Source organism: Nelumbo nucifera, chromosome 6 (genome assembly GCF_055504915.1).
Source record: "Nelumbo nucifera cultivar China Antique chromosome 6, China Antique-T2T, whole genome shotgun sequence".
NCBI classification, from domain to species: Eukaryota; Viridiplantae; Streptophyta; class Magnoliopsida; order Proteales; family Nelumbonaceae; genus Nelumbo; species Nelumbo nucifera.
The window spans coordinates 19059801-19073751 of NC_142654.1; the positions used below are offsets into that span (position 1 = coordinate 19059801).

Genomic DNA, 13951 nt, shown 5'->3' on the forward strand with positions numbered 1-13951 from the left:
TTCACTGGGATTTTGAACATAGACAAGAAGTAGATGGGTAAATTAGCAAGCGTGACCTTAATCAGTGTAACTCTTCCACCAAGAGAGAGGTAATTCTTTTTCCAAGAGATCAATCTTTTTTCAAACCTTTCCACTACCGGGTTCCAAAAGCTCTCCCTCGGTTGTCACCTAATAACCCTAAGTAATTCAATGACCACCCTGACACTTCACACCCAACACTTCCGCACTCTCCCTGATCTCTCCCTCCTCCGTATTCTCCCCCGCTACACAACTTTTCCCAAAGTTCACCTTCAAGTTAAACATTTGTTCAAACAGTTGTATCACCAACTTCAAGTTCCTGATAAAACTCACATTGCCACATTCACAGAATAGAATCGTGTCATCAGCAAACTATAAGTGAGTGAGAGGGTTTCCGTCCTCCCGACTCTCCAACCTCTAATGAGACCCCTCAAGTCTGCTCTATGAATCAATTTCCCCAAGACCTCCAAAATTAGTATGAACAAGAAAGGAGAGAGAGGGTCTCCTTGTCTTATACCCCTACTGGCTGGAAAGAACTCTACCACTGTCCCATTCACTAGCACTGGATAATGACAAATTCGGACACAACCATGATCCAATTGCACCATCTACCACCAAACCCAAATTTGATCAAAACTTTCCTCAAGAATTCCCAGTCCACCAAGTCATAAGCCTTTTCCAAGTCCAACTTACAGACCACTCCCTTCTTTTTAGCCTTCTTAAAGTTCTCCACACTCTCATTAGCAATTAAGATTTGATCAGTGATTTGTCTTCCACTCACAAAAGCTCCTTGATTTTGTGCGATGATGTCTAGCAAAACCTCCTTCAACCTCAATGACAACACCTTAGCAATGATCTTGTATAAGCTATTAACCAAGCTAATTGGCCTAAAGTTCTTCGGGTGGGAGGCATCTTTCTTTTTTGGAATCAGAGCTATAAATGTAGAGTTCACACCCGGATTGATAATTCCTCTCCTGAAAAACTCCTCAAACACCAGCAAAAGATCATCTTTCAAAATATCCCAACAGTCCTGATAAAAAGCCATTGTGAACCCATCCGGCCCTGGAGCTTTTGTTCTATCCATAGAAAACACAGCCTCCTTAATCTCTTCAAAATCAAATCTTCTTTCCAACCTTCTCCTGTACTCCACCCCTGCATCTGGCCAATCCAAACCTTCTACCCACACCCTTCTACTTACCGGCCTTCTTAGAATGGATTTAAAGTGCTCCACATAAGCCTCGGCTATCTCCTCTTGTTGTGTTAACTCAACTCCACCTACTACCAATTTGGAGATAAAGTTCCTCCTCCTCCTTCCATCCACCAAAGAGTGAAAATACCTAGTGTTTCTGTCTCCCTCCTGCAACCATTTACACCGAGATTTTTGCCTCCACCTTATTTCCTCCTTATGCAGGCAATCCTCTAACTGTCTTCTCAAGCCTCTCCTGAGTTCCTTATCTTCCTCTCCAAATTCTCCCCTTTCTTCTTTAGATTCAATGTTTTCAAGTTGGTCCATCAGCGCTTTCTTTCTTTCTTCTAACCTCCCAAACTCCAAAAGATTCCACTCCTTGACCTTTGCTTTCACAAATTGTAGTTTCTTATGGAATCTTATCCCCTCCCAATATTGGGTTACAGTCATACCACCACTCCCTTACTTTATTGGTAAACCCGGGGTGGAGTAACCACATGTTTTCAAATCTAAATGGGGCGGGTCCTCCACTCCTTTCCTCCTTACAAATCACTATGGGCCAATTATCCGAGGTCACCCTTGGGAGAGCTCTCGAAGCCAAATTTCCCCAATGTTCTTCCCAATCCAAAGAGAACAGGAATCTATCCAACTTAGAGCAGATGGGACTAGATTGGAGATTTGACCATGTAAATGTTTTGTGGGCTAAAGGAATCTCTTTAAGCTCAAAGGCATCCACAAACTTGTTAAACTTCCGCATGCTTTTTGTCACCCTCTGATTAATCTTATTGGTTTCCTCCGAGTATCTAATCACATTAAAGTCCCCACCCACACACCATGGCCCATCCCACAATCCTCTAACATCAGCCAATTCCTCCCACAACTCCTTTCTCTCTTTGTAGTCATTTGGTCCATATACATTTGTGAGCACCCATACATAACCATCCTCTTGTTGCTTAAACTTCATGGAAACCGAATACTTCCCAATCAGCTCCTCCACATTGTTACAATCCCCCCCGAAGCACCCCACGAAGGAGCAACCACCCAGCTAATCCCCCTGGCTTTCCATACACTCCTCGCCCAACTATTATTAAACTCCATTCTCTTGGACTCTTGTAACATAACAATATCTGGGTCATACCTCCTTATCACCTCTTTTATTGTTGCTATTTTTCTTGCACTCCCTATTCCCCTCACGTTCCAACTAAGTATCTTCATTTCCACTTCTTTCTTGACTCCCTCTCTACCTACCCACTACTTTCCCCCTTTTCTTCTATCTCCTGTTGCCCCGAAATTCTTATCCCCTTCTACATCTCTTTTCAGTCTCTCTACTTCACTCAGCTTCCTCTTCTTTGTTTTTATCTCCTTCTTCCTCTACTGTAGACCTTCTTTCAGCACATTCAGATCTTCCAGCCTACACCCCATCTTCCCCACAAATTTTGCTATCATGTCCTCTTTCATCGAATCCTCCACCCCTATCCTTCCTACACTTTCCCCTCCAAGTCTACCCCCTGCCCTTCCCTCCTCGCCTCTGGTCCCACCCCTCTTCTCTCCTCTCCAACCATCCCCCCTCTCCTGTTACCTGCCTCCAGCCATGTTCTCTCCCCACATTCCTCTCCCACTCTACCCTCCTTCCTTTCCTTCCTCTCCACTGACCCCTCCCCTCTTCCTTCCTCCCCATCCCTCCACCAAATCAGAATTCCTTCAACTTCACTAAACACTCTTTCAATGATTTCCCACACTTTTTCGTTCCTATACCTCCCTTCCTGCTCCTCCCCACAATCCTTCACTTCCTTCTCCACTACCTCGGACAACCCACCATCTAGCTTGGCTGCATATTTATGGGCTACAGTACATGGCGTCGGGACGGAATCTGGAACCAAAGACATAGGAGACACATTAGTAGCACAAACCGAATTCACTTTGTTACCTGGGATTGATGGAAAGGTTGGAAAAGGACTGTTCCCGGCCTCCCTCTCTTGTTCCAGAGGTTGGTAAACGTCTGTCTCCCTGAGTTGGTTGGAAAGTACTTCTATCCTTTGGTTACTTTGGTGATCTCTCCTCTCTACCCCTGAATCACCCCTAGGAGGTGTGTTCCTGCTCTACTTCAGGTTCTCCCGATTTGCCCCTTCTATTGTACCTTGCACACTCTAGAGTCTTGGAGATGAATTAGTCTGGTTACAACCTTCACCTTGAAATAAGCTTGCAATATTCCACCCATCCATGTCACCTCCGGCATAGCCACCTTCGTCGTTTACACTGCCCATGCTAGTACCATCATCTGAGCTTTCGTCCAAATCTTCATCTTCATCACTGCATTGCACCCAGCCTTCATCCGCCTCTTCCCTCTCTTCTGCTCTTTCCCTTGCATATCTTGGATTCGGCCTGTCTGAGGAGCGTCCCAGGGAGCTAACCTCCTCACAGTTCCGGCAAGGGACCCACTGAAAGTTCCCCTTCTCCAACTTTCGCTGCTGCGAACATCCCCCATCCATTCTCGCCATTTGGGACAAAGATAGACCAAGTTCACTGTCTAGTAATGATCTATGTTGTGTCTCCTTACCTCGACCCACGTGACAAAAGTTATCATGTGGGTTATTCGAAAAAGACCTGTGTTCGGTATTAGGCCCGCTCGACCCGCCCGTGTGACTACTTAAGTTGTCACGTGGGCCCTTAAATGAGTGGCCCAGTTCACTTTCCAACACGCCCAACCCACCCACGTGACTTTTTAAGTTGTCACGTGGCTCCTTCCAAATTTGTCCCAGTTTAATCTTCAGCCAGCCCGACCCACCCACCACCTTCACCGGCTTGGACCAAGCCATTCTTCTCCCAAAAGCAATCTGCTTCTTTGTCATGTCAGCATAAGATGAAGAGCCCGCCCTAATTTTGTTTAATTCAAACCCATTTGAATTAATTTCCTTAAATAGGTTGCCTATCGTTTGGTTTTCCCCAACTGACACGGTAACCCCAGATTTAACCTTCATCTGCTCCACCTTTTCACCACCCTCCCTCTTCCCTCCACGTGTGTCCACCACCCTGCCATCTCATCATCTTCAACCTTAGGACCTCCCTCCCACCATGACCGTACGACTTCTGAAGCCACCCACACCTTGTATCAGGCTTCATCCGAACAGATATCAAAGAACCTCGGCAAGTTCTCATGTCTAACACCAGTAACCTGTAACTCCACTGCACTCAGGTTATGTCCATCAGCCTTCACTAAAATACCTCCCAGGCTCTGCACTATATACTCAAGAACAGGGTTTCTCATGTCTAACACCAGCAACCTGTAACTCCACTGCACTCAGGTTATGTCCATCAGCCTTCACTAAAATACCTCCCAGGCTCTGCACTATATACTCAAGAACAGGGTTTCTCATGTCTAACACCAGCAACCTGTAACTCCACTGCACTCAGGTTATGTCCATCAGCCTTCACTAAAATACCTCCCAGGCTCTGCACTATATACTCAAGAACAGGGTCCCGCCATAGGTGAAATGGAAGGCCTATTAGCTTCAGCCAAACACACCCATCTTGAACTTCGACTTCATTGCAGATTGGGCTCCAGTTCTGAACCTGTGTCAGACCTCCATCCACCACAACTGCTTTGAAGCTTAGTTCCTGGTTGCCTACATCAAGCACAGCTTTCGTCTCCGCAAAAGGGAACAGCATTGCTTCATTCCCAGCACCTATCTCTCCTGCAACTGTACTCAGAACCTTCTTCCAATCTGTCACCCCTTTATCAGCCACTAACACCATTATTTTCTTCCATTCCTCCTTCCCCACTCCTACCAATATTCTTCGATGAATAGAAGAGCAAGCAACCACCATTTCAGGACCCAAATGGCCTTGCACTTCTACACTCCCAGAGGTACCAATCGATGCTGCCTCCTGAGTTTTTTGACTCTGGTCTTCAAGCTTTTGGCCAGTTGCCTTCCTTCCATCCACTCCCTTCTCTTCCGAAGCTACAAGGTAAGACTGCAGCACCTGCACAAAAGCCATCCACCCTTTCTGCAATCTCCCTTCCAGCACACAAAGCATTTGTTTTCCATTTGTTCCAAAAAACTCCACCATAGTGACGAACCACCCCTTCTTGTTTCTATTCAGTTCTGTTACATATCTCTTGCCTGGAACTGACATGGAATTTTTCCAACCATTCACCTTACCAGAGTTGATAGCCCCATCTACGAAACCTTTCATCCATGCTATAACCTCCTTTGACACCAACACTGTCGCCCTGTTATTCTCTCTGATTTTCAGTACAACCTTGCCTTTGGTCCTTTCCTCTTCGAACTTGAACGTCTTGGCTTCAATTGACACCTCAGACCTCCATCTTCCTACTGCTCTGAATCCTCTCTCGCCCTCCATCAAGAGGTCCTCATTACAATGCTACAGAACTCATTATAATTTCCATCAACCATTAGCTGATCTCCTTGTCCATTTAAAATCTTAGATTATCACCTAGACTGAAAATCGATCAGCTTCTTGAAAACCTTAACTTCTAACAGATCTTCAAAACCTGTAAAGTCATAAACCACCAAAAACCATACTACATTCCAATGATCCCTAGCACCCCTGATACTACCATGCTTTCATGCGTTTTAGAATTTGTCTGTTAAACTGTGACCCCCCTGAGATGCATGGTTGGTGGTGGTGTATGATAAAGCTCACCTTCCTTTATAGAAAAACTTCCACTAATCCACCAAATTATGCTTGCACCATAACAATTCTTACCTTCCACCCTTCTAATGTCCTAGAAACCACCCAAATAACCTGTAATTAAAAATCATAAACCATCCCTACTCTATTCTTCTAGTAAATGATACGTGAGAACCATAGCCTGTCATTGGTCCATTACTTAGCAGCAACTACAAGAATTTAGCTGAGGTAAATCAATTAAGATTTAAAGATGCATATGAAGTGTTAATCGAGACCCGGTTTATTCATATTCTTTAAAAAACATCTAATGCATACTATTGAGAAAACTAAATTCGCAATATGATACAATTTACAAAGAAATCCTAGAAATAGAGAAGATGCAAGTCTTTGTTATTAAATCCAAGCTTTCAGCAACCACAAACAAGTTCTTATGATCATCTGCCTTTCAAGGCTAAAATAAGAACTGCTCAAGAAGAAACACTTAATTCCACTTCTTCAAGCCTAAATGCAAGCACTTAAGATAACTAATACATAAACATCTAAAAATCAGTTTTTTCTAACACCTTCCTGTTTGGTCCATTCAATGCCACACTAACTTTACCCATGCTATTCTGCATTCATAGAACATTGTTAAGGACTCATAATGATCTTCATCTGATAATAAGGAAATGCTCCTTGCATGCAATTATTCAGAGATTGTTTTCCAACACACTGTTTGGGATCCTACCATGCCTTGAGCAACCACTGGTTTGAAAGAAGTAATACCAGAACTTCTTTGCATTTCCATAAAAGCACTTGAGTACCAGAACTTTATAATGCATTCAAATCAGTTGCTCTGACCACAATCTTAATTGATCTTATGAATGTTACTCTCAATTCATCTATATTATTCTGCAAGTAAAAGACTTAGCAATCTTTTCTTACTAGCATCAACAATCTGAGGAAAAATAGTAGTAGCCTAGACTCATACGGACTCAGAGCTGTATGCCTACTCATCTGAAAACCAAGTTCCTTGTCAAACTCCCTTTAATGGAGGACTACCTTCACATTAGAAATTGATCAAGTAGCAACCTGTCCAGCCTAGAGAAAATTACCTTCCTATGGACCATTTAGTTGATCAAATCAAGTTAATAATTTAAAAATAAACCAGGCCTCAAATCAAAAGGGATGTTGATCAACAGTTCAGTGATCCAACCATCTGGTGTGGCAGCTGAAATTTTGACATCACATGAAATAGTGATAAAATAAAGAGAAAAAAAAAAAACATGGCCAGGATTTCATTAAATGATCATATTAGTTCCTTAGGGTGGGGGGAAGGCCTATGTTGCAGCTAACAAGTTGATTGCATTATTTTTTATCAGTTCAGACTTTTAGCAGCTTTATGCTGTTTATTACCTCCCTGACTTTAGCCTCTGTAATACAATAGCATGTGCATGGCTAGGTTGATATGATCTAACTTGGAAATTTAAAAGAAAGTTCAAACATCCAAAAACCAAGGGCTCAAAACAACTTCTGACCTCATTCCCAGCTTATTGAGGTTCATGGGAGAAAAAAACAAAGAATATTAGAAGTTCTCTAGTAAAGCCAGCTATCTCAACCACCCCTAGGGCTTGCCTTAAGGAATGGTAAAATGCAATCAGATCACAAAAACTCCTACTTATGAGTGAGCAATCGGATCCTATTTCAACCTTTTGGTCGCCTACTTAGTATTTAAGCTATTTCTTATTTTTATTTTAGGTGCTGATGTGTCAGTTTTAGTTAAAAGAATATTTTTAAATTGTCTTAGTGAAATTTAGTAAGTGTCCATTTATGTTACATGGACCGATAAGAATGTTTCTTACTATTTAAGTTGTAGTAGTTTTAGGAAAGTAGTCCAAGGGCTAGTAAATTGCCCTCTTTTTGTTTATGGCCTGTAAGAAATTAGAATGAATGAAGTCCATGAATTTGTTTATGTGGATCTTGGACTGTCTACAAGACTTGTCCTTGAAGGAAGAAAGAGAGATTATTTCTCCTAGGAAAAGTTGTCCTATTCTAAAAACATCAGTTAGCTATCCTAAACTTGTATGGAAGCTGCTATATGGTTAATAAGTAAATATTATATTCAGAACCTTCTAGGGTATATCAGTAGGGTGGGTTAATATGGCTCAAAGCATCCCTAGGGCTAATTGCCACACCCTGGGTGCAATCTTCAGCCTCCCTGAATTCCTGAATTCATTTAGGGTCCCCCCTTCCTATGGGCCATAAATCCATAAAATGTAGTGTAGGGATCCATGTTTTTCTTTTTTTTTTCTTTTTTATCAGATGGTATTTTTTCATTACTTGTAAGCTTTTCTTTGGTTGTCTATTGATAATAAAAAGAAAAAAAAAATAAAAAAATGCAAACCTTGGTGTACAGAGCTGGGATGAAAGGAATCATGGCATGGGGTCATGGCCTTAAATTGATAGTAAATTGTATAGAAAGGTAATAGTGTTGTATAGATAAGAAAGTAGAGAAAAATACTTGGAAATAGAAATATTGGATCCTTTTTTTGATAAGTATAGAAATGTTGGATCCTTATTCAATATGTCCTTTCTTGTGACACTTACATTAAAAGTGTGTAAATGTCAACACTCTCTGCTAACTTTAGCTTAGAGAATAATCAATTTATCACAGGAAATGTCAAGCAAAGTGCCAACAAAGCTGGAAAGGGACAGTCTGATCTAGATCCTATTATTCTCAAATGCTTAACATGAAATCACATCTTTATAAACCATTGATCAAAACTAAAAAAGCTGCTCTATCCACAAGATTCCATCTTAATGGGCATTCTAATATTACATAATTAAGCTTCAGCATAGAGAACCTTGTTGAGCTGGACTTCAATTTCTAATTTATACCATGATGCAAAATCAGAAATACAGCATGATTAGATTGTTTTTTTAGAGTAAATGTTCATGAAAGCTCAAATGCATCTACACAGACTTTATTCTTAAATCTGGGTTAGAACTCCATGGTGTGTCCAAGATGCTCATAGGGATATCCAAGTTCCACGGCATGATTTTGACTTCCAAGTTCCAACTGATTACAACAAGAAGCTAGCCAGAAAAGAAAATGAAGATAAAGAGATAATATAATTCTAGAATAACTCTGATTCTTCATTTCTCGTTGCTTTCAACTTTCTAATACAGTATTCACATGATCAAATTTTCCTTTTTCCTTTTTCTATCAGTATTGTTATTGAAGAAAGAAAGATCATGATAGAGCTACACTAGTTCCCTCCATACAAAATAGATTCATTATTCCAGTTAAAACTGAAACATAAAGAAGGTGAGTTAGTAGAACTTTTAGGTCACATTCTTAAAACAGGAAAACTAACTGAAGAGGAAGGAAACTAGTAATGTAGGACATGCATCAGACTAAATCTCACCTATGTGGTGGTAGCAGTCCAAAAAGGAGAGCAATATGGTCCCATTTTCAAAAGTATTAAAAATATGTAAATAAGGGAATGGTCACTCAGAATTTGATAGACAACAAATCAGCTTAGTAGAATTTACAGATATACTAGAAAAACGTTTCAAGTACAGTGAACCTTACAAAATTGACAGATGTTAAAGTCAGAATAATGGCAGAGCACAAAAAACTCCTACATTTTAATCTAGTAAAAATCATTTTTTTCTTATCATTAAATATACAAAAGAAATATTGTTAGGAAACATGATCATGGTCAGATGTACCATAAGTTCTGTCTTGTTGCTATTCTTATCATGCATATGAAAAGAACATTTATACAATATGCCATCCATAGAGGCACTACTTTTATATTTGTCGCAGAAATAAAAGGCTGATCCCTCGAAGCATTGAACATATTATCATGACAAAAGGAACAAGTCATCAATTTGACCTGTATGATTGGAACTGATCCTGCCACTTGTTTCTTCTCCTTCAGCTTGAGCATTGCCAACTTAACAAACTCGTCCTCAAAAATGCAGACAAGAACAAAACTTATTAAAGAGGTCATCCTACCAATCTTTCAGCAAGAAAACAAGCTTCTCCCACAAATTAAAGTATGTTTACTGGTCTAGAGGTTCCCTCCAATGTTATCTCCAAACATATTTGTATTTGCATCCTGCTACACATTTGTATTTGCATCCTGCAATGGTTTGGTTGCTACAATGCTACTTAAAAACCCCTGGCCTCCAAGAACTAAGTCTCACTTTTCCTCCAATCAAACTAGTAAAATGAAATTTATAGTTGCCACAAGTCGGAGACTCTTATAAGATGCACATGGAAAATTTGACAATGCCAGCAGTTTAATAATGTAGGCAGCATCCCCCATCTCTGATGACTTTGGAGTAAGAAATAAAAATTGACAGAACAAAGGTTCTGAAACACAGCCATGATGTAAACTCACTTTATGAGGAAAGAAAGAAGAAAATGAGTGATCTTAAGCTGGCATCAAGACCCTGGTTCCACCCAATACATGCAAACATAAAGCGAGACATACGGTTACAATCACAGAAGACTTTGCACTGACATATCTGACGACTTCCAGACCCCTTTCAACAACCTCCTCATGAGCAACATTTAGACTCTTCTTCAAAGCATCCAATAGCTTCCATAACATAAAATCTAGAAAAGATCTGACAGTTTCAAAGGTCACTCTCCCAGTAACATCCAGAACAAACTTCCTATTGCTCGGAACTGACAACGTAGATGACACTTTACCAACCCATCCATTGTCCTTAATCCCATCGAATGAGTTTCTTTCTTTTTGTTCCAACGGTAATAATGCCCTTTGCTCCGAAACCTCATCTTTAGCTATAGTCGAGCATTCACCTTGTTCAACAGCCAATGCGGAAGAATCTGAATCCGAAGCAGATGTGGTCAATACCTGGTGCGATGTCCTGACAAGGGTTTCCACAGCCCCATTACAGACAGAGACCAATATGTCCCTCACTTTCGTTTCGTGATTGGGGTTGGTCATACCGGAGAAAATTTCATCATAGGTGTTGATCTCCATTGTCTTGTCGAGATAAACAGCAACAGCTGTGCTCACAAACAATTGGATGCAATCACCTATGAGTTCTTTGCACTTATCGCTGCAGACCACATTAACCCATCTCGGGAGGGATGCGGAATCATATCCAAGACGGGAAACACTCTCCTGTATGTTTGGGGGCGAACCTCCCGAAGATTGACGATCAGAGAAGAAAGCCAAGACCAAGCTCCTGGCAAAGCTACCAACGACAACAGAAGCAAAACCCGACCCAGCCGTAGTGAAAAGCCTGTCCATAACCCGGTCGGAGAAACTAGAAGTGGACTGTGCTCCATTGTCATTCCCTGCTTCAGAACGATAACCTCGCAAAATTCCCACGGTCAGAGCTTGCGTGACCCTTACCAGCGACTCCGAGAACTCTTCGGACGTCGCAATTTTGGAAATCTGCCTCAAACTGGTTGGAATTTGATCAGAATCTGACTGAAGAAACTCTTTCAAGTCCCTGGACACGATTCCCATAGTATCTGCGGAGTCAGAAATCAGTTCGGCCACAGAAACTAAAGCTCCCATGAGTTTAAAGAATCTCTTTCTCTTCTTGACCACCGAAGGCAAATTATAAACTTTATAAACGCCAAATCCGGTGAAACCCAAGGCCGCAAGGAGCAATAGCCATTTCTTCCTTCTCCGAGAAAAATCCAAACCTTTCTGCACCAGCTGCAGCTCCATAGAGGAGGAAGCCGAAAACACTAGAGCTCCGAAATTTAAAATCCTAGGATCCTTAATGCACATAAAATTAGATGTTAGGATGCGGCTCATCCAAAGAGGGTGGAAGAACAAAATATCGGACAGTCTTAGGGTTTTGTTTTCTCTAAGAAGTGCAGAGCCACGCCGGATGGTGAATTAATGGAGAATCGATTCAAGACAGACAAATTGTTTATGGGTGGGAGATACGGAAAATCGAAAAAAAAAAGATGATAAAACAATTAAATTAAAAAACAATAATAATAAAAAAGCATAAATAAAAGAAGATGAACCTGTTGAGGGAGGAGATGACGTTAATATCGAGCGTTGCAGGGTTACTGTGTTGTCTTCGTCGTTCGTCCCAATCCACAACAACAATTTCTAATTTTTCTAGTTTTCTATGTAAAGATAGCTAAGAAACCGAGCTGGGTATAAAGAAGTCAATAACTTGTAACCGAACGAAACCGTAAGGAGATGTGTGGTATTGGTACGCATGAGATGATCAAACTCTGGAGACCATTCGCGCCAAGAGGATTGGATAATAGTGTAGGCAGAGCTGCAGAGTCGTAGAGAATGCAAACTCTGGTGATTTATGCTTCCTCATGCACCCTCGAACTCTGCATTCTGCAAGCAAAGAGGTGTGAACCACCAGAGACCAGACCCAAAATGAAGGTTGAAATTTTTGAAGGGATCCAACCATGAAAAAGACCAATAAGCACCGATATTTACGATAACCATCGCTTGCGTTGGTGGGCATTTTTTGCAATTGCGCAGAATTTCATCTCCAGGGTCCGGAGGTGAAAGTTTGGGGATTTCGTGGAAGGTCCTCGGGCACGTTACCATGGGTGTGGGGGTACAAGAGTAATTATATTTAATATTCTTTTGATGAAAAAGACAAGTGCAGACCTGCATGGATTGACGTGCCATTTCCAAAAAATTTGCTTCCGCTCCCAATCGCCAAAGTTTTGATTAATGCGGACCACACAGATAGGACAAACCCGTTGAGCAATACGGTATGGGTCGTGCTGGGTTTAAGTAGGGATGCTCACGGTTCGATTAATCGAAATTGAACCGATGCAACTGGTTAACCACAGTTTGGCTTTTTTATGCATTCAAAATTAAAAATAAAAGAAATACCTGAACAAACACGGTAGAGGGGCAAGGGTGAAGTAGTGGCCAATGATTTGCTGGTGCTAGACTGGTTGGTGGGTGATGTTGCTTGAAGTGAGAGCCTGAGAGGTGGCATAGACACAAGGATGAAAGATGAGAGAGAGAGAGAGAGAGCTTGAGAGGTGGTGGTCTTGGCGGAGTCAAGGGAGCAACCAATCTAGCTGGGGTTGGCTAAGGTTAATAGCTTTGGCTTGGTGCTTGCCGGCGAGGCGACGACTGGCATTGTTGCTTGATGGTTGGCATAGCGAAGACGGAGATGACATGTGAGAGAGAGAGAGAGGAAGTAAGGGGAAAACTGGCCACTAGGGGAGAGGCTGTCGATCAAATGACGATCGGTGTTGGAGGAAAGCAAGGGGAAGTTTGGTTAACCACTAGGGATTGGGGAAGACAAAGAGACAAGAGAGACTGAGAGAGCAAGAAAGGGTATTAGCCTATTAGGTTTCGGCTTTTTAAGAATATCGAACCAAAACCAAATTGACCAGTTCAGTTAATTGATTTTTCGGTTTGGTTTTTTGCTCACCCCTAGGTTTAAGTTTTCAGGCCCATGGGCCGACATGCTTGTAATAATAATTATATAATAACATATAATATGATTATATTATTTTATTTCAATTTTTAATTTCCATTTATTATTTCATATATGAATAATTGTATATATCAAATTTCATATAAAATAAAATTTTACAAATTTTTTAGTTTTTTTGTCTATTTTACTAATTTATTTTAAAATTTTCATTTCTTTATCTTTTAAAAAAAATATGTCTCTCATGGCTTGACCCAAGGCTTAGCCTATAGCCTAGCACGAGCCCGGGGCCCGGGGCCGTAGCATGGCATGGCCCAGCCTCTAAAGTATCCCAAAAGAGGCTAGGACGACACAGTCTGGCCCATAGGCCAATACAGCCCGATTTACATCATTATGTTTTGGTATTCAGGCTCAGTTTGGAAGGAGTACAAATACAAATACGGAAGTGAGAAGCCTTGAATTTTGTATTATTTTGTATGTATTTACACTGTAAATTGATGGAGGCCCATCACAAGGCCCATCTCATCCCTAGGGGCGGCAGCTCCTAGGATAAGGATAAATTAACTAAGATCAAGAATTCAAGATAAGCAAGGGATCCAAGAATCCAGGATTAGCAAGAACTCAAGACTCTTCCAAGATTAGAAAGATAATGCAAGACTCTTCCAAGATAGAACAAGACTCTTC

The 13951-nt window shown here is 41.3% G+C and overlaps 1 protein-coding gene across 1 annotated transcript; it reads right to left on the minus strand.

Annotated features, from left to right (window-relative positions):
• Positions 1 to 9485: 9485 nt before the first annotated feature.
• On the minus strand, positions 9486 to 12322 carry LOC104591247 (protein PHLOEM PROTEIN 2-LIKE A10-like). Its single transcript, XM_010250051.3, has 2 exons — positions 11868 to 12322; positions 9486 to 11610 (listed from the first exon to the last, which is right to left on the minus strand). The coding sequence occupies exon 2, from the start codon at positions 11557 to 11559 to the stop codon at positions 10282 to 10284; it is 1278 nt and encodes a 425-aa protein (XP_010248353.1). The 5' UTR covers positions 11560 to 11610; positions 11868 to 12322; the 3' UTR covers positions 9486 to 10281.
• Between the last annotated feature and the right edge of the window lie 1629 nt (positions 12323 to 13951).